Below are 27155 nucleotides of genomic sequence, written 5' to 3' on the forward strand. Positions count from 1 at the left end.
TCACCCTCAAAGGGTCAGATGAGGAATTGTAGATGGGCGTCATCGATAACGTCCTCGATGGGCTTACTGTAGGCACTGGGATGATTTTCAATTTTGGAGTCAACGGAGAGGAAAGTGGAGACATTGACAGAGAGTGCTTCTTTCTCTGGGGAGTGCGTACCTACTGTCTTTTTGAAAGATTTTTTGTGCCATTTTTGCTCTCATTCTCCTGAGGAAAATTCCAAATACTTACTTTTGAAAAGTCTTTGAGGATTCCGAAGCATCATGCTTTCTTTTTTCTCATTTCTTTTCCCCAATTTTACAGGAACAAGCCTCAGATTTATCGCCTGAGGGATGTTCAGATGTTTTATTCTTTTGAACCCATCTGAGTAGTCTTCCCTCATGATCAAGGAGGGTCTTGGCAGAAAATTTCAGCAAATTTTCCACTCTTTGGCCTTGTGTTCTAGATAGAGGCAGTAAATGTACTAATTTTCCACATGCATCACAAGCCTTAAAAAGTATTTTCTTAGATTTCTTCTCAGTTGTTATTTCTCCGGAGCAGTAGGGTATGGAGTATGCCTAAAGACTAAGAAAAAAGGCGAAAAGTTCACTCACCTGTATTTGAAGAACAGCAAAGTTCTGGAACTTCCTTCCACATGATGTGCAGTAGAAATCTAAGCAATGAAGTCCTTTGGGAGGCGTGAGACAAAAGGCACTCTCACCTCATTGGTCAACGTTTGGGCTCTTTAGAATGAGGTAGACTAAGTGGGCACTGTCTATGGCCTTTACAGCTGTCAGTGTCTTTTACTGCTGTTATCAAGTTACTGAGGGACTCCTACTTCAATGGAGAGGAATGATTCAAGCGTGTTAATCGAATCGAATCGGATAGAATGCTGGCGAATTCTAGTGTCACAGGGTTTACTTGCAAGCTTAAAGTGAGAAAGGTTTTCTGACAGTCCTGGGATGTACCAGAGGACACAAAGACAGGAAAGTGGCTTCCCCCTTGCAATGAATGGAGGAAAACGGTAATCCATTTTTCTCCTTGTATATCTGCATTGAAAAGTCCTAATTTTCACCTGTGTGGAAGGGGGTCTATCCTGCTTGAACATCTTCACAACAACCCGAGAAGCCAGCACCTGCTTCTTGAGGATTAGCTTTGATATCACTAAGCTGTACAACCCCAGCTCTTTCTAATCTCGGATTCAACCTGGCAGTTTACTGCATTGTCACATCCAACCTCCAAACTCTCATTCCCACCCTACTCAATTAGTAAAGTGTTTCTTTAGGTGATGAGCTCAATAAAGGTGAAGATGCAAAAAGGTTAATTTATACTTCGAGTCTGCACAGGGATCGGAAATATGATTTGTGTAATCATTATGACAGCCTCAAAGTTTTCCCCGCATGGATTCCAAGAGTTTAAACCTGCAGAAATTTATCAGGGAAAAAGGCCCGTAAAAAGACACACCATGTGGAATTCAAACTGATTCTGCATGTTATGCATTGTTTCAGATTGAAAACTCAGAATAGGTACTATTACCACGAATAGTAAATACCTCACACTGGGGTAAGGGTATTTAGTAGGTTTGGTAAATAACCAACTCTATTCTGTCAAACTTGTAATGAGGGACCTAGTGTCCGGCTTAGGACATTCCTAGTGGTAAAATAGATGTATGGCAAATTTTATCTGAATTATGGCACTTCAGCACTGAATTACTCAAAAGACTGATTCAGATACATTTTTCTGCAAAGAACACAATTTTCAAGAAGTGCAAAGAAAATCTCAAAATCATTGAACATTTAAGGACTGTGATAAACAAGAATCATGCCTGAACCAAGCACATGTGAACATCTAATGATACACAGAGTAAGAATTCATATAAAAGCTAAAAAGCTGGTAGTTTTCAGTACCTGACAAGACTCCAGCTGGCTCGAGGAGAGGTCACCATCTCCAAAGGAGTGTCATCACTGATCTTAGGGGCTGTACTCAGGGGTCGAGGCTCCAACACATGCTCCACCAGCGTGCCATAACAGCTAATCACATACAGCGATTCTACCACAAACTGTTTAGACTGATCTGAAAGAGAGTAGAAATATAACATATATTAATAACCTGAAAGAAGGGCACTCATATTGAGCGAGCCAAGCTTAAATTACAGTAAAAGGGGATTTATGTTAATTAGATCGAAGGAATACCACCATAAACAAGACAAAACCTATAATTTCATCACCCTAATATTTTATACACTAACAACTCAGCATCAAATATATGTCCGCTCCAAAGTATCTGAAAAGTTAGGAACCCCCTACAACTTTATGGGTCATTTTGATCGATAAACAAAGAGCTCCTGAAAATCCAGAAGATCAGCAATTTAAATGCCAGTTAAAGTAGATTTTTCATGAACATGGGAGAAACCTTTATGAAGGCTCTTTTCATTGAACTGATAGTGAAAATTCACAAAGAACTTCAAGTTAACTCATTCTGCCCACCCAAACTCTTCTAATAATGGATGCCGCAGCAATTACAATACATCACAAGTTTAAGCGCATTGAAAAAGTAAAATCATAAAATGAATCAAGAAAGCATACTGTACTGAGATCCCAGTTTAACTTCTTTCTAATTTTTATAATAACGTGCATAATACTCTTGTCAGAGAGGACTTCAAATTGCTACTACATATGTTTGATTTTTACTTTGAGATCGGTTAGGTTTTTACACACGTTTATTTCACATATTTCGATAAAAATGACCGGCATACGATGGTCATAATGCAAAATGTATTGCAGAAACATGTTAGCAAATTCTTTAGATATTACCGATATTGGGCTTTTCTTTCTGTCAAAATAGAATATCTGCCTTATAAAATTGCTGTTTACATAATATGTAATAACAATTAAGTAATTTAAAAACGACATTTTAAAATGACCTTTCACATTTAATTATATATTTTTTTAATTAAGTTTTACATGTGACGTGCACAATTCAGTTTATGTTGGGATAAACTATACAATTGCTGTGGCAAAGATACAACAGCCTCCATTCCATTGTGATCTCCTGTTCCAACCAGCATGTAACCCTTATACAATGTGTAACCAGCACCAATAACACTAACAGTCTTCAGAAGCCCTTCTACTAACACCTTGTCGATGCCAGGTGGTGCCGCTTAAGTATCAGGAATTCCTACCCATGTGCTTGCCATTTCTGTATCTCAACGTGAAGCCCTATAGCGCTTTACAGGCATAGCGGTTGATACAAGACCCTTCTGTTTTTGAGGAAACAAACTTCACCCTCCTGCTTATACCTGTGCTCCATTTCAAGGAACATTGTTACCCAAATTACAAGACCCCAGCTACTCAATCCCTAGGTAAACAAGCAGCCCCAAGTGCATCTTCACCATTCCCTTTCAGATTCACCACTGTGGCCTAACATCTAATTTAACTTCCGATATTTGTTTTACACTATATGTACTCTACACGAGCACCCCCGGAATCCTATCTTGTTGTATGGAGGTGGTATTTTTGCAAATCCCACATCCAGCCCATGGGTGAGGGAGCTTCAGTGGACTTCCATACCACTGAGATGCGGCGCTTCTATAGTATCAGGGCCATACTACAAACCTAAATTCCAGCGCATTTTTTTTTATCCTAGTCATCACACGCAACATGCAAAGTCGGAGTGCACATCTACACATTGCAGGACACTCCCATATCATATGATAGAAGTGTGTGTCTTGCTTTTAAAATCTGGGACAAAGGGAGGAAGCCCCATTAAACAGGTGACTAATGCGCTTCATGGAGAGATATGTCTTGTCTGAAGGAGGCAACTGAGCTGCGTAAACTTCAATCTGGGATTTTAGGACACTTTTTTAAAGATATTTCCTAGCTGCTGCCCATTGTTTATCTGTCACCTCTGAGTTCATGAAAGTTGTGTATTTGTTCAGAACCTCAGCTTCCACATGTGCATGTTGATACTGTGGAGGAACGTCGCTACTTTTCCACTGTCCCCATGTGTCAGTAAATAGTGCAGTGTTTCTGCGGTGGTTAGCTCACCCTGTTCCCATTTACAGCTTACCCTACGTGCAATTGCATTAACAACTAGGTATTGTCCCTGCCCCTGCCCGAAACTCTCTATAATGCCAGCAAATTATTAGCTAGTGAGGCCTTGTAGGTAACATAACATTTTACTGCTAGTCCATGGATACCCAGTATCTTATTTCTTGCCATCTGATCTATGCCTGCCATGAAATCTTCTATTTGCAGTGGCTCCTCCAGTAACTTGGCACTGCAGAGGGTTGATTGAAGAATAGATATTTCACCAAGGTATTCTAGCAACCCACTCGAGTCCATATTTGCACACACAGTGTACAGTGACCTATGATAGTTAGGGAACAACTCATTGGTAGCACTCTGTACTGTTACTAATATGAAATTTGGGATTCTGATGGCTCCTACGGGGACTCTGGGAACCTCAAACATCAAAGGCCATGCCAGCATCCTACCAGCTCTATCCCCCTCTGCAAGTTGGTATGGAACGTATTCCCTATAGTATATTTCCCAGTCTATCCAGTAATCTGCATGCTTTTTAGGTCTCGCTTTGGCAGCACATGCACAATCTCTTTGAGACATGCTGTGTCCAGAATATGGGCTTAAAGCTCTGCCCATCTTTTTAATTGGCTTCTTTGACTGTTCTTCCTAAATTCTTGTTTTTTGTAGGTAATGCATTCATTACTCTCTCCTTTTGTACTGTTGTAACCTCCCATGAGGACTGCCCCAGTTACATGTGATCTTACACTGTATGTTTTATTCACAGTTTTTGAGCACCCTTTTTTTACTCACTTTTTGAGAGCTTGTGTTGGAGCAACGATTGCACTTGGAAGAGCTCCAGTTCCACGCTTGTCGTCGCTTGTTTTTCTGGGTGGTTTGCCGCTGCTTGTTTTCATTCCACGACAACAATGCGCTTCGCTCTTATCATGTTTAGGATTTACGGCTTTTTTTGTGGCTTGCACGCTCGTCATTGCCGCTTGGGGTGCATCTTCTCATTTCACCCCTCCCCTGCCTCGGACTGAGCAGTTCCCTGACAACAACGCTCTTTGCACTTATGTCTAGGATTTACGCTTTTTTTTTTGGGTTGCATGCTCGTTATGGCCGCACAGGGAGCCTCTCCTCGCTTCACCCTCCCTGCCTAGGAGCGCACGAGTACAGCAGGCAGGACCAGAAACACTCTATACACACACTCACACCGAAAGGGAAAAAAAGTTGCTGCATTGCGAAAACATGATGTGACCCGCTGCTTCCCTGTGACACACAGAAACCTCGGTCTGGGAGCCATTACAAACACAGGCATTTTTTTTCTTTTCCCTTGTGTAGCACACTCTCTTCCTATTTTGAACTGTATCTAATACTACTACCAATTACAGCACCTTCCGCCTCCTAGATCTATAGCGGTACGTCGTTTTCCCTCCTACACAGTGTCCATCACAGCAACGCCTCAAGATTTTGCAGGGCGTGCCTCATAGTCTTTTCGTTGCATTCTCGATTGTCTGGACATTCATTTGTGCATATGGACTAGTATTAAGGGAGAGTTTGCACTGTTTATGCAGTCGACATTACTTGCATTACAACTCAACTGAAATGTGAAACTTTCCCTTCGTAGCGAGAAATACAACCTTTTCACATCTTGACAACGCTTTTGGGACATCCCCACCATGCCTTTAAGAACTTTGTGAGCCATTTTCATTTCTGTTACTTGCGCATATAACACATGTTTCATATTCAGCACGCTTCTCGTGTTCTGTTGAGGGTAAGGGCAGTATTTTAATGCAGTGCTTTATTATTGGCATGTCTTTCCTTCGTTTCCTCCATGCAACCTTTTAAATTCCAGTCGTAGTGCCCATACAAAGCATTGCACTGCTCACCTTCCTTTGGCTCTGCATCGCTCCTCACCCTCCCTCTGCCCTCATTCGCTGATCTCATTCTGGTCTCAACACCCGCACTGTTCTCACGCATGCTCAAATCCAGGATAAAGCTGAGTTGCCTGGCCCAGATTTCCAGCCTTATTGCTCTCCGAGTGTCTGTTTTCCAGTGTGGAATGAGACAGAGCATTGTCTGTCCTGTCTAAAGTTCTGTGAGGGAGAAGAAAGATGCCGACTATCCCGCCCGAAATGTCGCATGCATTCTAGCTCAGAAACTATTTGATGTGTTCCAAATTCTGTTCCGCTCGGTACCCAGAATTTTCTTATTCATTTTCATTAATTTAGTTTAAGAACTGTACTCCCAATATCAAAAGCTTTTGTCTCTTTTTTCCCTCTTAACTCCTTCAGATATTCCCTTCATTTTGTCCCCAAAACAACATACCCTCCAACTTCACTGTGATTGACTGCGTTCTGTCCTTTCACAGGGAGAACATCCACACACAAGGTAGTTCCCTTCAGTCCCTGGGATTACTATGGCAGTGTGCGCTTTTCGAGCACGCAAAATGTTTTTGCTTTTACCCATTTTTTTTTTTTAAGGTCTTGCCTAGGCAGCACATGCACTTTCGCTTCACGACATGCGATCTTCAGTCTATGGGCTTATTTATCTCTTAGTGCGGCAACTAATTGTAGTAGAGCATGGTATATAGGAAGGGGATTTTTTTTCTGCTTTATGTGCAGCATTGTTGACCCTGTACATAAAAACATGACTGCGTCTGCCCTATAACACTAGTAATCATACATTTTTTAATCCATCATTGATAGAACATTTATTATAATTAATAAACAATATTGAAGGTATTAGAGCCCCTAATTAGCAATATTATTACTATGCTTATTTAATGAGACTGTTCTGAATGGAGGGAAGATGACTGCACCAGACAGAAGACACCCCCAATCTTTTATTATTGAAAACATCTTATGAAGAACAGATATTGTTGATTAATTGAGGAATGATAGACTAAGCATCTTTAAAAAAACACAATTGTATTTTAACTTGAATAAATAGCAGCAGAATGTGCAAATAAGTTGTCTAAAGCATGTAATATTTAATGAGGGCACTAGAATATGATGAATGACAGGTAGCCACAACCACGTAATTACACTCTACTCAATACCACATAAATACACCCCACATAAAACTACTCTGTGCCATATAGCAACAACCCATATAAATACACTACACACCATGCCACTTAAATCAAATCTGCATAATTTCACTCAACACCACACAGTTCCATGTCACACAATTTAGCTCCACACATTTCCATTCCATACCACATAATTTGACACCACATAATTCAACTCAACACTACAATTACACAACACATGCATCCAATCCAACCCACAAAATTCCACATCATCCCACAAAATTCAACAGCACACCACATATTGAAACTCCACTACATACCACTCCACAACACAAAACAACAATCCACAATATTTACGCTCTATGACACACAATCTCACTCTACATAATTCCAGTACACTCAATAATTACTATCCACATAATTCCACTGCACACCATGCTAAATAATCCCACTACACAAATAAACTCCACACCACACTTTTCCACGCCACACAATTCCACAACTAACAATTTAATCCAACCTACATAATTCCAGTCCACACCGCATACCCCATAAACAGAGGTAAAAGACATTGTCATTTACAAAACAAATGGCTCTAACTTTCACAAGTGCGAGACTAATTGCGTTACAAATGCTTGTTCCAAAATCCCACGAGTTGCCCAGCACATTCTGAACATGCGGCTGCATGATTCTCAACCAGTCTCTTGTCCCGCTCTACTGCTAATATCGCTGTATACAATATTTGCTTGATGCCCCACATAGCATTAATGCAGTACCACCTCACCCCCACCTAAAATGCATCCCACTCTATTGTTCGTTTTGTTGCAGATCCCTCACTGTTGGCAAAATATTAAGTGATGTGTGTTCTTATATCCACACTGAATGCCCATCTGACAATGCTTTGATGCACAATGTCCAGCTGGGGACCCAGGCTCTTCGCCTCCCACAGACTATGGCCATTTTCAGTCGACTGTGATCCGAAATTGTATGCCCCAAATGCTCACTGCCAACAACCTAAGTCAACATGCTCTTATTGCACTACCATGCAACTGATGGACAGGACAAAAGAACGAGTATTCCCTAGCCTCAGGGTGTATTAACTACCGTACATCATGCTGCATCATACTTTCCATTCATGCACTGAAGTATTGTCACAACTTAACGCTCAAAGCATTCGGCAAGGGTGGGCTAGACCTATCCATCTCTCTATCACAGACACAACTGAAGTCACCTCCCCAGACATAGGAGTCTGCAGAGCCTACCATAGGATCAGGGACAGTGTATTGATGAATGCAGTGTGATTATGATTTGGGACATATAGCACTATTATCTAAAAGGGTTCAGCAGCAAGAATCCCCATCTCTACTTCGAATCTAAACTCAGCATCAATTTTAGTGCTCTGTGCCACAAAGGGGACTCCCGGGGAAACTCATATAACCAACTCCTCTAGCATATGCAGAGCAAGAGGTACCATATACTTGGCCCCTGCATTTCTTGGTCACAGTTTTGGCCTGGTAAGGTGGGTCTCCTGGATGGAAGCAACATGAATGTGTCTGTGCTTTAGATATATAAAGGCTCTGTGCCTTTTCAGAGGTGTGACCATCCCCCTAACATTCCATGTTAGCAATTTGTACATTACCATGTTTTAGTCTGTATCTCTCAAAGCAACAGCTGCACACATCACCCCATACCTGAATGTGACACTCCTGTGGGTAACAATCCTATTGTCCCAACACAGCATATCACCACTTGCATCTTCCTTACATATCTCCCGAGGTAAAAACAAGAACAGTAACTATCCCAACTCCCCAACCTCCGCTGAAAGGCAAAACAATCCTTCAACAAGCCAATAAAACTAATGAACCATATTAAACCATGTCTCCTTCGGCTATCTGATTGCATATTGAATAAGGGGTGAGTGCAACTTTGTTACTGTCGCTCCTCTACCGCCATTCCTCTGGTCCACCCTTGCAGGTACTGACCCATCTAGTGCAGCCAAAACCCAACTCAGTATCTCATTCACTGTTACTCAACAAAGATGACTCACTTCAACATATCACAAGAGACCACACGTCACCCTCTAACAATCGTATCTGTTGTCCCTGAAGTCAATACAGGGCCTTGTGTATGCTCCAACTCGAGAGTCCGCTGTTTCAGCATCTTATAAGCCCTTTACTGGCTCCTGATCAGTCACGCACTGTTGCTTGGCTACTATTTTGCAGCATGAGACCACTTTGGCCCGGTCCTTGGCCACCTGCTCCTCCGTAGACTTTTCTCACCGCTTCCTTGACCTTCTTTTGCATGATAGCTGAATTTCCCATGTTTTTTCATCCATTGTAGTATTTGATGGTATACGAACCCCTTTCTTGCCTAATGCCACACCCATGCATCTAGCGGCATTCGGAAGGTCTATCCACTGTCTAATTTAGCAGGATACATGACAGCATAACACAGTTCTAGACTGTGCAGTTGTTTCTTCACCTGAATAAAGTTGTTCTGTTGTCTTCGACCCTTATTTGTGTGGTCAAGGTAAATATTTACCAAGTTACTGTTCATGGACCACAGCCCCCTCAACCAGGCCTCCTGTAATATGTTATGTTATTGGATTTTAATAACGCGCGCAGCTACTCCTGGGAGTGTCCCGGCGCGAGCCTATGAGGTGCTTGTTGAGAAGCGATTAAAACAAAAAAGTTTTGAGCTGTTACTTAAATTGCCCCAGATCCTGGATGCTGCGCAAAGAAAAAGGCAAGGAATTCCAGGCTGTGGCTGCCCTAACGGCAAGAGATCTGCCCCCCATTCTTTGAAGGCGCACACGGGGTATCTGAGCAAGCAGCTGAGATGCCGACCTCAGGTGTCTGGCTGGCGTGTAGAAAGCAAAACGCTTCCTGAGGTATACAGGTCCTCCAGCATACAAAGCACGATGTGCTATGACCGGGGACTTGAACTTAATGCGTTTCATAACAGGTAGCCAGTGCAGCATACGCAGATGTTGCTTGACGCTCTTATTAATGGGAATGTTGAGCACCAGCCTAGCTGCTGCATTCTGGACCACTTGCAGTTTTGTAAGAGTGTAATCAGGAAGGCCCAGATACAACCCATTGGCATAGTCTACTCGAGAAAGGATCAGTGCCCTGGTCACTGTTTCCTTCGCTGTCCTTGGCAACAGTGGAAGAAATTTCTTAAGGGACTTTATTATCCCAAAGCAGGTCCCAGCCAATTTTTTAATCTGGGTCGAGAAGGACAACTGCTCGTCGAACCAAACACCCAGATTGTTTTACTGGTAATCCAGATGAAGATGGCAAAGGATAGTCGGACAGCCAGACAGGTTCCCTGAACCGGGGGGAAACTTTCCGTAAAGAAGGATTTCGGACTTATCCTCATTACATTTGAGCTGAGCAGCACAGAGCCACTGGAAAACAGCTGTCAGACACTCTTTCGCCTTCAAAGTGGAGAACTCCGATTTACCCCAGGTGAACAGAAGTTGGGTATCATGGGCGTAAGCAACGATCTTGGCACCCTGCTTTTCCGCTAACTGGACTAGAGGAGTGACATAGATATTAAAGAGCAGGGGCTCAGAGAGGACCCCTGCGGCACTCCAGTGGTCACAGATTGAGGTGGAGACGAGAAAGGCGGGAGCCAGACCTGTTGCGAACGCCCCTCGAGGAAGGATTGCAGCCACCTCCAAGCCAGCCCAGAGATACCCATGTCTGCCAGCCGGGCCAAAAGCAGCGAATGGGGAACGGTATCAAATTAAACCGACAGGTCCAGCATTATGAGGGCTGTACTTCCACCAGAGTCCAAACAGTCTCGAATAGCTTTGGAGACTTCGACAAAGGCGGACTCAGTACTGTAGGCAGCTCTAAAACCAGATTGCGCTGGATGGAGAAGGCTAGCAGCTTCCACAAAATCGGTGAGCTGTTTGTTAACTTCCTTCTCACAGATTTTCACCACACAGGGGAGCAGAGAAATAGGACAATAATTCCCTGGGTCCCCAGTCAAGCGATGTTTTTTTTTTTTTTTTTAGAAGCGGGAGGATCTTCGCCTGTTTCCACTCCGCCGGAACAACTGCCTCGTGGAGGGAGAGATTAACGAGTGTATTAACCTCAAGGTTGACCGATTCTGTGACGGAGGCCAAGAGCCTAGCCGCGCATGGGTCCGATGGCGACCGGGATTTCATGGACTTCAAGATTTTAAGGGACTCTGACAAGTCGACGGAGAAGAAGGCTTTCAGCATAGAAGCGGGAGCTAGTGCCTCAACTGAGGAAGCAACGTCCAGCCTAGGCGAGCTCTGGCTTGCGAACGTTGCCTGGATGGCCCGAATCTTATTGATAAAGAAATTAGAAAGCTTTTCACACCAGGCATCTGATGTAGGGAGTTTAGTGATCTCTGCCTTGGGGGCCATGAAGCTCTGGACAATGGAAAAGATTTCCCTTGAATTACTGCTGCCTGACTCAATAATATAGGACTTTGGCCTCTCTAACGGCCGTGTAGTATATTTTCTGGGCATCTCTGAGGGTCTTCTTCGCCCCTGGACAGTAGTCAATACGCCAGCAACGTTCCAGCTTTTTACAGTGTTGCTTAAGTGTTTAAGTCAGCTGAGAACCAGGGTTTAGAGGAGGAATCCGTGCTTCGGATGCGGCGAGAGGGTGGTGAGAGACTGTCCACTGCCTGCAAGATCCAATCAGTAAAGCTGGCCAGAGCCCCTCTCAAGTCAGCGGGGAGGGCGGGTCTTGATTCTTTCAAGACGAGGCAAAAGGCTTCCGGATCGATTTTTGCGGTGGCAGGGCTAAGTCTGGACGGGTGATCCATGGACCTTCCTTCCACAGCCCACGTAAAACAGGATAAACAATGGTCTGACCAAGGGACCGGGAGAGGGTCTTCGATAGTGATAGGAAAATTGGAACAAATGGGGTCTAAGATATGGCCACCACTATGGGTGGGTAAGCTAACCCACTGGGTGAGCTGTGCCAAGTTCAAAGAGTCTGATAGGTCGCGGGTATTCCCTAATTCCGTCTGGTCCAGGTGGATGTTAAGATCCCCCAGAAAGAGATATTGTGAAAAACGCAGGGCACGGGGGACAATAACATCTTCCAATCCACTAAGAAAGGGCCCAGCAGAGTCAGGGGGCCTGTAGACTAGCGTCCCTCCCAGCGTGGATTGAGCCGAAAAGACAATGGTGAAGTCCAAAAATTCAGCCTCCCCCAGCATTATATTCTCCCCTGAATGAACTCCCAAGTATCCCTGTACACGATGGCAACACCACCCCATCTGCCATTATGGCGGTCAGTCCGGGAGATTTTAAATCCTTCTGGGATGGCCATCTGAACTATTGGATTGGAGGATCCATTCAGCCAGGTCTCTGCAATGAACAGAATGTCAAAGTGCTTGTCCAAGATAAGGTCAAATATATCTTGGTGGTGTTTCACCAGCGAGCAGCAGTTTATCAGCCCAGCTCTGATGGTAGGCCCCACTTTAACAGCAGAGGGAATGCCACTCGATTGCCTGGCCTCCCCCCCCCCAGGTCTGGGCCAAGGTGGAACTTCTAGTATCTGGTTTACAAGGGCCAGGCCTAAGCAACAGCAGCTCGTTACAACTGTAACATAGCGGGGCCTCATGTGGAGAGGTAAAACTGGCAGCATGCCTGGCGCTGGCCACTTCCGGGACGCTGACGGGTGCAGACGGGCTTGCCTTAGGCATATTTATGCGCCTGCAGGCCGAACAACTAGAGCCCGCACTTCCAAAATGGCGCCTCTAGGTGTCCAGAAGCCCTAACGATACTGACCCACACTCGCAGTATCGGGGCAGGACTGGCAGAATGAGGTGAGGGGAGCACGTAAATCAAGAATACACAGTTTTAAAAATTCGTAAAAGGTTAATTTTTAAAATCGGCAATAAAACATCTATTAATAATCAGTCACGGAGTCATTTCATTGCATCAGATCTTTAAAAAGCAATTTTTAAAAATAGCAGTGCGAGCAATATTTAAAAGCAGCAGTGCGAGCAATATTTAAAAGCAGCAGTGCGATCAATTCTTTGAAAGCAGCAGTGCGAGCAACGTGCAAAACAGCAAAGGTGGTAGAACACGAAGCAAACCTCCAAGGCCTAATATCATGTCCCTGTCTCTAAAATCAACAGCCGAGTCGGGGCTCCAGGAGGAGGCAGTTCACTTTACATGCGGTGGGCCCTCGCCACTGAGAAACACTTCGGGATCTGTCACTATAAAACCTCCTGCGTGAGCTAGTTCTCAATTAATAATTTGCACTCCAACAATATGCACATATTACACCCACCTTCATTGTCCTTAGCTTGGACTTTAGCCCCTCCTGTAAACTCTTGATGGCATTTCTTGCACTATTGGTCTCATTGACGTAAAAGCGCTGGCTATTTTTTTTCCACTCTGTCCACTAGCTTTCTGTGGTTGGCTCTTAATAATCCTAAATCTATTGCCACAGATAAAATTTTGCATTTGAGTGTTGCTTTGCGTTGAGTATTGTATGTAATAAGGATACTACATGGCGGAGATGCTTCGGATCTGTTAGAACAAGTACACAAAATGCATAATTTAGGTTTACACAATTTAATTATTTGCATCACACATACCTTTTCCGTAGCAAAAATGTACCCAGGTGCTAGGGCGACATGCCCCATATGTTCGCAAGATGATGCAATTTTCTTCCTATGGTGTGGTTTGTGCCCTGCGATAGTGGTCTAATGGCAAACGGTAACCTCTTGCATCTCTGATGTCACTGCCGCAATATAACCACGTGACCCTGTGATCTGCCTTCTTCATTCCGGGGTACTGACTAAATGAACGACTCAATTAAGGGGTTCCAAGCTCTATCACTGGTATTAGCAAAACAAGCATTGGTATAGCAAATAGGTCTCGCTTTTGGTATCTTGTAAGTGGGTAGTTGGGTAGCATATATTTTTATGTGCAGTAAAATTACATTGAATTGGAGCATTACAGTCACCAGTTGTGCTCTGTCCAACTGTGTGCAAGCATATGTAAATGCAAGCAATTGTCCTGATCTTACCTTGCAATGGGAACAACAAAGTGGTTCATGGGCTAGAGGGTGCACCCTACCACCACTCATACCCCGCTCCCCACACCCATTAGTTCATAGCTCAAAGATCGATACTTTTTATGTTAGGGCTTTCATGTTAGACCGTTAGCTGCTCTGCTGCCAGTTTGGAAATGTAACATGACAATTGCTGCTGATGTCTATTGATTTGCTATCTCAAGTCCACATGACAAACCACAACTGCTCACTGAAAAACCACAACTGCTCACTGACAAACCCCAACAGCTCACTGACAAACCATGACTGCTCACTGACAAACCACGACTGCTCACTGACAAACCACGACTGCTCACTGACAAACCACGACTGCTCACTGACAAACCACGACTGCTCACTGACAAACCACAATAGCGCACTGACAAACACAACTGCTCACTAACAAACCCCAACAGCTCACTGACAAACCATGACTGCTCACTGACAAACCACGACTGCTCACTGACAAACCACGACTGCTCACTCACAAACCACAATAGCGCACTGACAAACCACAATAGCGCACTGACAAACACAACTGCTCACTGACAAAACACAGTAGCTCACTGCATTGAATGCTTCGATTGGCTTATTTAATTATAACACCTGCTGCTAATGCGAATTCATGCATTCTAGATTCAGTGGGCATCGTTACCTGCCTGGGTTGCGCGAGATTGGGGATGCCATTTAACAGCCTTACTGCCCAAATGTGGTCAGGTATTAACAGCTGTTAAGTATCGAGCACTTCACTGTGCGCCCAGCCTTCAGTTTAAAGTCATAACTGAATGGTGGGCAATTAACTATAGTTACATGGGCACTGATCACTGTTAAGGCCCCGAAAATAGGACAATAATGTTTAATTAGCACTGTGTAAGGAATGCAGAGCCTGGCTTCATCAAAAAAATTTTTTTTAGAATAAAGATATTAACAGCTGTTGTTTACATGGGTTTACAGTTCAATCACATTGTGAAACAGGGACACGAAATAGTCCAGTACAGTGACCATGTGTGTTTGCCTGTGTTCTTGTGGGGGCAGTGAAAGCCGTTAACTGCCTTTCGGTTTTTTAAACATATTTCACTGGGTGAAGAGACGGCTCTTTACTGGTAGTTAAAACTGCATTCACAGGAATCTGATTGGCTGTTCCATACACTGCAGTGACTGTGCTTTCGGTGAACCACGCCCATGTCTACCATACATAAAGTCTAGGAAAGGTCACAATGCCTCGCGGTGAAGAAGCTTGTAATGACACATATACATATGCCTATCTAAAATTTTACAAGTATTTGGAAAGACCCCAAGTTGTCGCCCGGCTGATGCGTCTGTCTATTGGGCAGGACTATATCCTTCCATCTCGTATGTTGTTCTCCCGCCAGAGCTTGTCTAGATTGCGCAAACTGGATAACAGAAAAAAACGCAATTGGCAAGTGTAGTTTGTCTTAAGAGGGGAAGGAATCATAACAAGGCCTCCTTGTGGTGGTACTGGAAAAGACCGGTTTAGTGTAAACTAATTTGGACTGAACTGCCTGGTTTTAGAAGCACTCACTCTCTAGGACGGTATGTTATGGATGCACAAGACACATGAACTCGGCCGCTGAACGGAAGCCAGGATATTTTAGGAAATTACCCTTTCAACTGAGTAAATAAAAGATGGTAAATAACTGTATTCAGATTCTGCATATATTAAGGAATATATTGGTGGTGGAAGATCCGCTGCTACCGGTTAGATGGAAGGAAGCGTCCCTGGAAGTGCAGTTCTTCAGGTGTCTAAAGGGGTGTCGAAGTCAAGGGGACCGAAGGGTCCGACACTAATGCTCCGTAGTGCAGAGTACTGAAATACCATGCATGCATAGATTTGGACAGAAACCCGACCCCTACTTAATGGCAGCCACGGCTGCGCCACCGGGGCGCCAAAGGAAAGCTCGTCTGCGCTTGTCTGCGCCCGTCCGCGACCCGACTGCGACCAGCGGCAGGAATCCTTGATCTCTGCACCGCCAACGCTACGACCCAGCGGCACTCCACGCTCTCAACCCAGGCCGCGACAACAACTGCAAGCTAGCATCACCAGCCGATGCCCACTGACCCTTCAGCTGTCACTGCTGCCGGCACACCAGCAGCACTGCCAAGACCACTGACCCAGCGCAATCTGCCCACAAGAACACAACCGAACCGAAGACCCTGCAATGCATCCTCTTCAACTCCCGATCCCTCCACGAACACACCACTGAAATCTGGGACCTCCTCGACAGCACTACCCCGGACGTAGTATTCTTTCCCGAAACCTGGACAAACACCAGCTCGGGAGCAGACATCGCCATTGTCATTCCCCAAGGATACAAGATCTCCAGGAAGGACCGCCCCACCCACCCGGGAGAAGGAATCGCCATCATCCAAAAATCCACCCTCCGCCTGAGCACACTCCCCAACGAGCTCACAGACCTGATGGAACACCTTCACTTCAGGATACTGGCCAGCCCTACCTCCACCCTCCGAGGAACCCTCATCTACCAACCCCCTGGACCCTGCGGACTTTTCACCAACTTCATCATGGACATCATCTTCCTGCATGCCATTGAGCCCACCAACTACACCCTACTGGGAGACCTCAACTTCCACCTCGACAACCAACTGGACCCCAGCACGACATCCCTCCTGGATAACCTCTACAACATTGGACTCTGCCAGATCGTGACCGAACCCATGCACTCAGCAGGACACACCCTTGACCCCCTCTTCACAACAGGAAACTCCATCACCTTCAGCCACACCACCGAATTCCCATGGACTGACCATCGATGCGTCCACTTCAGCTTCAGAACACCCACCATCCACAGAGACCAGCACCTGCTCCCACGAAGAAACTGGACGAGAATCACTGACGACCAGCTAACCTCATCACTCAGCAACTCCACCCCAACCATCGCGGAAAATGACGACGCCAACACCGCAGCCCGAACCATGCACAGATGGATCTCCGACATCGCCAACACAATAGCCCCCCTCAAGAAAAACAACAACACCCACGGCAAGAAAGCTAGATGGTTCACCACCGAACTTCGAGAGTCCAGACGCACTTGCCGCCACCTCGAAAAGGCCTGGAGGAAACACCAAATCCACAAAAGCCCACAACAACTTCAGAGCCGCCACCAACTCATCAGAAAAACGAGGAAAAAAGCGATTGAAGACAGAATCTCCACTCATGCACACAACAGCAAAGAACTCTTCAACATCATCAAGGAGTTCGTCCAACCCACCAGCGAGTCCACCGACATCCCTCCCTCACAAGACCTCTGCGACAAACTCAGCACCTTTTTCCACCACAAAATCAAGAGCATCTACGACAACTTCGACGACGACAACTAACACACTGAGCCCTCACCAACCACCCCCGACACCCTGAAGCCAGCGATCGACAACTGGACAGCCCTCACCACCGAAGACACATTGAAAATGATGAAGTCAATCCACTCCGGGGCCCCCACGGACCTCTGCCCCCACCACATTTTCAACAGAGCCGCCGACACCATCGCACCCATGCTCTGCCACACCATCAACCGCTCCCTGGCAACCGCCTCGTTCCCTGATGGCTGGAAACACGCTGAGATCAACCCCCTCCTGAAGAAACCCTCGGCAGACCCCACCGACCTCAAAAACTACAGACCCATCTCCCTGCTCCCGTTCTCAGCGAAAGTCATCGAGAAAGCCATCAGCAGCCAACTCGCCACATTCATCTAAGAGCACAACATCCTCGACTCCTCCCAATCCGGCTTCAGAAAAACCCACAGTACGGAATCCGCCCTCCTCGCCGCAACAGACGACATCCGTACCTTACTGGACAAAGGAGAAACAGCAGCCCTCATCCTCCTCGACCTCTCAGCGTTGTTCGACACAGTCTCTCACCGCACCCTAATATGAGACTCCATGACGCAGCGATCCAAGACAAGGCCCTCGACTGGATCCGCTCCTTCCTCTCCGGCAGAACGCAGCGGGTCAGACCCCCCCTTTCCTTTCCGACCCTACACCTACCACCTGCTGAGTTCCCCAGGGGTCCTCCCTCAGCCATACGCTCTTCAACGTCTACATGGCTCAACTTGCCCCCATCATCAGAACCTACGGACTCAACATTGTGTCATACGCAGACGACACCCAACTCATCCTCTCCCTATCCAACGAACCCAACACCGCCAGACAAAACTTTCGAGAAGGCATGGAAGCCGTCGCCAAATGGATGAAAAACAGCTGCCTACAACTAAACACCAACAAAACGGAAGTATTCATCATGCGCCCCGATGCCTGGAACGACAACTGGTGGCCCCCCACCCTCGGAAGCCTGCCCACCCCCACGGACCACACACGCAACCTGGGAATCATACTGGACTCAGAGCTCAAAATGGACCGCCAGATCAACTCCGTCTCGTCTTCCTGCTTCCACGCCCTCCGCCTCCGACGTAAGACCTTCAAATGGATCCCCCTAGAACACAGAAAGACCGTCACTCACGCCCTGGTCACCAGCAGGCTCGACTACGGCAACGCACTCTATGCCGGAATAAACAAAAACCTCACCTGCAAGCTACAGAACATACAAAACGCCGCCGCAAGACTGGTCCTCAACCTGCCAAGGCACTGCCACATCTCCCAGCACCTGCGCACACTCCACTGGCTCCCCATCAAAGCTAGAGTCACCTTCAAGATGCTAACCCACGCTCACAAGGCCCTCCACGACACCGAACCAGCATACCTGAATAGCTGACTCAAATTCCACGGACCCCAAAGGACCCTACGATCAGCCCAGCTCTCCTACACCGTGGTCCCCCGCACCAGAAAGACCAGATCTGGAGGCCGCTCCTTCTCCTTCCGCACGGCCAGAGCCTGGAACGACCTTCCACTCCACCTCAGACAGATAACATCACTCCCCATCTTCGCAAGAAACCTCAAAACCTGGATCTTCGACAGACCCCCTCCTTGATGGACTGGAACCTGCGACACCCCCCCCACACCCCCAGTGCCTTGAGACCCTTACGGGTGAGTAGTTGCGCTTAACAAACACCTGATTTGATTTGATTCTGATGGTTTGTGAATCCCACTTGACTTTCGTCATGTACTTTTTGCAAACTTATTCTCAAAACATGTAAAGTACTCTGATACCCTTGGATCTAGCCAGTGCTATATAAAACTCATGTAAATAAATAAATATCAGATTACATACGGCACATATTCAGAAGATACCAAATGGCAAAGTCAGAAAAGATATGGGAATGCTAACGGCTAGGAGAACATTTTTCAAACCTTTCTCTCGCTTCAGGCCTGGGTTGCTTGCGAACCAAGATCGTGATGAGCCGAAGATGGCGGCAACACAGAATTCACCTCCCGCAGACTTGCTTGGGGAAATCTGTGGAGCTGGTTTGGCTTTGCTAAAAGGTGAAAAAACAAAAACAAGCATGTTAAATTGTATGACAGGAGTTCCCTTCACCAACCCCCCTCCTCAGACATCATGTCATAATTCATTGATTTTCTTGCTGAAAATGCACCATTTTAAAACTAGAAACATATTAGAGGCCTGTCTTTGTAGAATCAGAGCAATGATTAGAAGATATTAAAGCAATTGCTACAGTGATAGGCAGATGGTCAGTGGGTGTCTATGGGCCCGATTATGATCTTGGTAGATGGGGAAATCCGTCACAAATATGACGATTATTGTGTCTGCCGTATTACAAGTTCCATAGGATATAATGACATTTTAATTTGGGGGACGGGATATCTGTCACATTTGTGATGGAGTAACCCTGTCTGCCAAGACTTCAGGCCAACGTCTGAAGAGTTTGGTCTGGATAGCATCTTCCAGAGTTCCCCTCACCATATAGTCACACATTGCCATACTTGCCAACTCAAACGATTTAAGCACTGGGCTACCACATTTAAGTGATCCTTTGTCTTTTGTGTTCTATTGTTGTGTTTTATGTGGGGAATTGGGTGAAGGGGAGTTGCTAAACTGTTGTATCTAGGAAAATTCATCTTTTTGCACATGACCTGTATTCAGCTGTGTCCGTATTTTTGAGGAGTTAAATTAGATTAGCAGCACTGATTAGGACTCAGAAGTTTGCCTTTTGAGTTGGCACTCTGTCATGTTCAGCACCAGTGGTAAGGGCTCCAGCTGTTATTCCTGCCACACTATAAAATGAGCACCGGGGCACGGACGCACACCTTACCATGCTTGAATTTTTATTAATTTTAAACAAAGTCTTTTGTGTTCTATTGTTGTGTTTTATGGGGACAGTGTGTGAAAGAGGGGAGTCACTATACTGTTCTTATAGCTGAATCTAGGAAAAGCCATCTTGGTGCACATGCACTTTATTCAGCTGTGTCCATATATTTGAGAAGTTAAATTTAGAGTAGTAGCCCTGAGTAGGGATCAGAAGTTTGCTTTTTGCCAGTGTCCATTATTGTTACAAACTAGAGACGCCACCTTGGTGAGCACTCTAGTTGTTATTCCTGTCACACTACAAAATGAGCACCGGAGTGTGAACGTCCAGCGGGCATGGCACTGGTGCCCCGTAGGCGCATCAAAGGCAGGCCGGTCTGCGCCCGTCCATGTCCGGCTGGGGCCAGTGGCCAGAAACTTTGGTTGTTTTCCTTTAAGTTGCTTAATCAATACAACTTCATCTCTTAAATGTGAGTACCAGCAAGAGTTACAGGAGTGTATCTTTGTTATATAACATATGTAAACGCAACTTTATGATATAACATACACTTTCCCAAAGGGATGTACTAGACTCCTCTTTTGATAAAAAAAGAGTTGTGGCAGACGTATCGCTGCAAAGACACAAATTAGATCTGTACGCTTTCCTTGATGATTTTCAGCCAGAGGCCCTGTTTCTTACTGAAACTTTGTGAAGAGTCTATGCCAAAAGTACTACAGGCTCTTCCAATGAGCTATACTGTAGCTAGATGTGTTTGGCCAGATAATATGGGTGGTGGAGTTGCCATAATTTATAAGGAAACTTTGAGTAGTGTGTTTACTCCTCACCATTCCAGGCTGTGTGAGTCTTTCCTTCTCTATAAACCTCTCCCCTACTTTTACTTTTTCAGGGGTAATGGCATATCATCCTTCTGGCCCGGTTACTCAGTTTCTACAAGCCTTACCGGATTATATTGGCTGAGCAGGTCTTACAGAAAGTTCATTTTACACTTCTGTGAGATCTAAACTTGCACTTAGATGATATTAGTTGCGATAGTGCAAGGAAGCTACTTCAGGATTTATCTGTTATCCAAGTTGTACAGTTGGTGGAGGATCCAAAACACAAATTACTAATCTATCAAATAGGAGTAAATGTAATGTAAAAATGTAAATTGATACTTGTATAGCGCACTACTCACCCACAAGGGTCTCAAGGCGCTTGTACGAATACCGCTGTGGAACCCATCCTGGCTTTCCCTGTGAGGCGTCCACTCCTGGGCACCCCCAAGGTGGAGGCCAGGCATCCTTAGCGTTGTGGGGGCCGTTGTACAACCCCCCCCCCCCCTTCAGATGATATGGTTGGCCATTATATTGTCCCTTTCCTCATTGCCAGGCAAGATAGGAGAGCGAGGAAGACCTCTCCTTCCCAGTCGGAGAGACTAGGTCGCTGTTGGTCTAAATTTATCCCGGCCAATTGGGAAAACATCCTTTTAAAATCTATACCTGAAGTAAACGGTGAAATATCGGAGGCAATTTCAATGATTAACAACTGGATCAAGGCCTCATTAGATAAGCTCATAGCTCTTTGGAATCATAAAATGGGTGGATCGGAGGGTCGGGCCCCCTGGTTCAACATGCACCTGTTGAAGCTGAAGAAAGAACGCAAAAGAATGCAAAGGAAGTTGAGGAAATCCTATATGACCAAACTAGTAAACTAAATTACAAGAAAGCAGTAAAAATATATCAATATGTTATCAGGGAAGCACGCTCCACCTATTTTGCCTCGAATTCAGCAAAAGAGCTATTCAAAATATCTAACTCTTTCATGAATCCTGCTAAAACATACATCCTACCCCCGACTCCTGCTGTACTAAGCTTGCTAAACATTTTCTTGCAAAAAATGTATCACATCAATGCAGATAAAGCAGAGCACTGTACGATTTCTGATTGGACCCACTATGACAGTGCAATACATGATTTTCTATCAGCTTTCCCCCCTGTTAGGAAGGAAGATGTAGAAGGGTTGATGAAGACAGTTAAATCTGGTTCTCCCTTGGACCCGGCTGCTTATTCTGCACTTATGCAAGGGGAAAATGTAAACAAACCTGTCCTGGAAGATATTCTTAACCTATCACTTCAGAGCGACGAGGTGCCACCTTCATGGAAATGCGCTATTATGAGACCATTACTAAAGAAACCATCTTTGGACCCTGCATTAGTGGAAAATTATAAGCCAATATATTTGTTACCGGGTATAAGCAAAGTGCTTGAAAAATTTGTAAATCAACAGTTTTTTTTAATTTTTGGAAAAGCATAAGGAACAGCATTTCACTAAAACAGGCTTTCATCAAGGATGTGGTATGGACACAGCACTTTTAGCTGTTATGGAAGAATTGCAAAAACTGTTTGATTAATGTAGTTTGGTTGCAGTGAAATTATTAGATTTTAGTGCAACATTTGAAACCGAATCGCACCCTTTTCTACTACAAAGCAGAGCAGACAGGAACGGCTTACCTCTTTTCTTGATGATAGAAGCTTCCAGGTCTATATGGAACCGTTTTATTCAGAATCATACCCCCTAAATTGTGGAGTACTCCAAGGCCCTTCAATAAGTCCTACTTTATTCAATCTGTATGTTCGTCCTCAGGCAGAGATTGTGTATTCACGTGGTTTCACAATAGTGTCTTATGTGAATGAAACTCAGATTGTCATCTTGCTTACCCCTGGCACGGTGGCAGACTCCATCCGGCTCAACTCCTGCCTGAATAAGGTAGCAGAATGTATGACAGCCAGTTGCTTAAAACTAAATAGAGATACAACTGAGGAACTAGTAGTTGGGAATTATTCTAGTCGTTGGTACGTGGTGCATTGGCCAGACTCATTAGGGGACCATACTACCACCAAATCAGTCGTACAAGGTTTGAGGGTATGGATCGACAATAAGCTTACTCTGGAGATATAAGTTAGGAAGCTTGCTGTTTTGGTCTGCCGAAACATTTTAGAATTTTTACCTCGGTCTGCGTGGAGACAGGTGGTACAGGCGTTAGTTGTATCGCAACTGTACTATAGTAATTCTCTTTGCATAACTCTGTTTCTGCAGCATTGGCCCCTCTACACTGACTATGTGCTTAAGAGGATACAGTTCACGGCCCTATGTATAGCTCATCTGGTTACACATAATACGGGTCCACAGCTATGAGGAAATATGAATTTTGTGATCAGTTATGTCCCCTATCGTAGACCCCAACGGCTCCATGTGCATGCTATGAGTACATGAATGTTCCCTCCAGTTCCAGTTTTGAAGACGCAAATACATGTGCGTCCACCGTCAACATGTCCTCTTTCAGATCCGCCATGAATGGGTCAGATATTCCATTCCTAAGTATGAAAGGCCACCGACTTTATGTGGTTCACTTTCCACATTTTACAGATTCAGGCGAGTAGGCCCTGAATTCTGTCATCAAGCCTTTTCCTGCCTTCTGCCTCTGAAAGCTCCAGTCTGAGCCTGCATCTGCATCCATGAACTTTGTCCTACTCCCTGCGCGGCTAACGGTGCCTGATCCAGCCTGTTGCCTGCCAAAAACTGTATTTCACCTTCAAGATTATCTACTCCGCTCCTCATCCGATGCATTCCTGTCTAGTAGTTTAGGTAAACATTCCTCCAGCTACCGTGCAAAGGGCCAGGCCTCGCTGTCCACATGCAAGTAATTCATAGCCCCCGTTACCATGGAATATTCCTACCCCCTCGCATCTCATGTAGACACTTAGACGCTTGTACACGCACTAACAGTCAGTATAGAATAGGTTCTATCCTAGAGACCTTTCCTTTTGGATAACACAGTTCTTTAAACATAGGATATTAGATATGATTTGGGATTAGGTTGACATGACCCCCCAGACTTCTGTCTCCACATGTAGAGCTAAATGTCAAGTCCCCTTCACCCTCTAGTTGCACGTCAATCACACGTCATGCGGCTGCGCGCGCATCTCCCCCATATAATTCTGCTGACATTGCATGATTCTTTCATGGATCCACCCACTTGTGACATCATGTATAATGACGTTTATTAAATTACGCCCATATGACCGCCTTTATTAGTTACGTATGCACATTTTATCTGTATTATCAGCTGTTACGCCTCTTGCATCTGTTTCACTGTAATGCATTTCCTATAAAACTAATTATCTGTCAATAATGTATGCCCTTCCTTCCTGAACTTTCGTGGTGATGGAATAGAAGCCTACAATTCGAATTGTATTCCTTTGTATAGGAATAAAGCCTTTTAAACCCTCTAATACCACGGATTCTGCCTCTTATATTTACTGAGTTATTCTTACTAGACTTTACCGCATAAAAAATAGTACCGGTAATGAAATATTTACCACATAAATTGGCGCCCGAACAGGGACACTTTCTCATCTCACGCGCCGGAGGTGCGTTGCAGGCCCGGTCTCCTGCCACAGCTGAACGGACAAAAACGCGTACCTGCAGGTTTTCCTGTATCTCCCTCCGGCCAAGCGGGGGCGACTGAGGCTGCGATCAACACCCAGACGAGGCGGTGAGAAGTGCGAAGTATCCCGACCAGAGCCTAGCTGAGAGAGCAAGATCCGAGGTATACAGAGGCCCACCAGGTTCCGAAGTTCCGAGTCCAGTCGAGTCGAGTCCAGTCCGGTCCAGTTTCAGTTCCGTTCCGAGGCCTTCCGTTCCGAGCTACCCGGTGAGTACCATTACCGGGGAGGCATTTAACGTGCACATAGTCTGTGCCTGTCAAGACGGGTTTGGGTACACAAATCCGGTCTGCACTGTTTCAGCAGTGTATCTGTACTGTTTAGCAGTATATATAGTATGTCTTGCATATAAACAAGTATTATCTAGTGTCAGTATTATGGCAGTAACTAGTTTTCTATTAGTTATTATCGTTCGTTAAACTGTTAAGTGTTAAATGTTTTAATACGTTCTATATATTGTAGTGTGAATGACTGTTCATTATTGTGTTCCTTGTATAAAGTGTGTTCTAGTAATAAGGTCTAAAAATGCCGCTCTTTTCGAAACTAAGACAGATCAAAACTAGAAAAGGTGTACTCGAAGAAGCTGTTCCCATCCCACCTAGGGACACTCCAGGGTATTTTATGTATCATAAGCATGGCCTAGATGCCGTATTATTTCTTGATTTATGGGTGGACTACACCAAGGATTTGCCAGAAAATCAGAGATGGCCCGCAGCAGGGACCTGGGATGCAGATAGCATCATGAGAGTAGAAGAAGAATTATGAAAAAAGAAAGCCAGACAGTCACAGAAGGATGCCATTGAATTATGGCGTAAAGAATCATATAGACGTACAGAAAAAGCGCTCAGACAGGAGGAGAAAGGTAGAGAGAATTCAAATAAAACCCGAGAAAATCTATTAATTGAGGAAGGTACCCGAGTAAAATCAGAACAAGTAGATAGACAAAGAAACACTCTTATGAATGGTATGTATCCTCTTCTGGCCGAAGGGTTACCTAAGGCTACCCCGGAAATACCAAAAGACTTAACTCCTCCATTGCTCCCGATAAAAGCGCATCCCAAAACACATCCCAAAACAGCAAAGGACGTTTTCCTTTCCTCCTATTTAGATGACGTAGCTCCCGAGTATGCTAATGCCAAACCACACACACCGCTTGCCGATGGTGTTCAACACCAAGAGCATCCGTCTGTATCTCCGCAACTACAAACTCCTACACAAATTCCCACAGGTCCGTCCGTTTCTACAGTTTTTCCCGCATCTACAATCTCTATCCTACGTCCAACGAATCCTTTCGTGCCCAGCACCTCAGATGGTGCTACAGGAGGTATGACAGACATGTTTGCCACACCGCCGCGAAATAAACAGACCCTTAGAGATTTAGCACTCCAACGTACACCCCAATTAGCGACATCCGACATGTTTAAAGAACAGCTTGTGGATTGTAGATACGATCCAGTGCCAGGTAGACAGGACAAATTGCTCATATCATCACTACGTATACGACGAGCTACATTGTATTTAATGACGATACCAGGAATGGTTGAACACCTAGACAATATATATCGCTTTGTCCAAACAGGGCGAGGTCCAGAAAGTATTAACGAAGCTATGGAATACCAGAAAGTGGATGTACAAAGACAACTACTACGTTTTTTCATAAATTGTGTAATTAGGAATCAAGACAGGCCCGGGGCAGATCATGATACCATGCAAAAACTTGTCAAATGGGGTCAGAACATATCAGAAGAGAAACATGATAGACAGGCGTGTATAATCGCCATGTGTCGAAAGATCCGCAAGGAAGTAGAACGAATACATAAAGAAAGACGAGAAACAGACAGAGTAGAATCAGAAGAAGAGGAGGAGCAAGAATCAGAACAATTAGAAACGATAGCTTATGTAGGTAGAGGAAGACCCCATAATAATACTAGAGGCTTTAATGACCCGATACGCCCGATACGTCCAGAACATAATAGACATTTTCAAACCCCTATGTTAAATACAAAATCCCCTGAACACCTATTCCAAGCCGCGGATAAATTACTCCGAGATCGAAGGGGGTACCACATGCTCGATTCCCTGGACGAACAAGAATTAGCCAGGTCAGCAGTACAATGGGCTGACAGTCCCAGCGACTACAATGATGATGTACTTGCACACACGTTTCTGAATCTTGACCCATACGAACAGCGTTTAGCTAGTATATACATGATTCAACACCTCCTTATATTATATAAAAGCCAACACTCCGATCCAGGACCCTTACCTGACATATTGACAGAACTACTCACGAATATATGGAGAGGGTCAGGTACTGATTTGATTAAAGAAATTCTAGAATTCCGAAACCAATATTTAACTTTCGTATGCCCAGAACACG

The 27155-nt window shown here is 45.0% G+C and overlaps 1 protein-coding gene across 4 annotated transcripts in view; it reads right to left on the reverse strand.

Moving 5' to 3' along the window:
* The window catches only part of BCAS3 (BCAS3 microtubule associated cell migration factor), a 3636180-nt gene that overhangs the window by 1493695 nt on the left and 2115330 nt on the right, over positions 1-27155 (reverse strand). For all 4 annotated transcript variants that reach the window (XM_085649432.1, XM_085649434.1, XM_085649433.1 and 1 more), the window contains exons 17-18: positions 19378-19502; positions 1888-2053 (exon numbers count right to left, since the gene is read on the reverse strand). In XM_085649432.1, the coding sequence (XP_085505558.1) occupies positions 1888-2053; positions 19378-19502 (291 nt within the window). The remainder of the gene's footprint in view (positions 1-1887; positions 2054-19377; positions 19503-27155) is intronic.

Source organism: Triturus cristatus, chromosome 3_2 (assembly GCF_964204655.1).
Source record: "Triturus cristatus chromosome 3_2, aTriCri1.1, whole genome shotgun sequence".
NCBI lineage: Eukaryota > Metazoa > Chordata > Amphibia > Caudata > Salamandridae > Triturus > Triturus cristatus.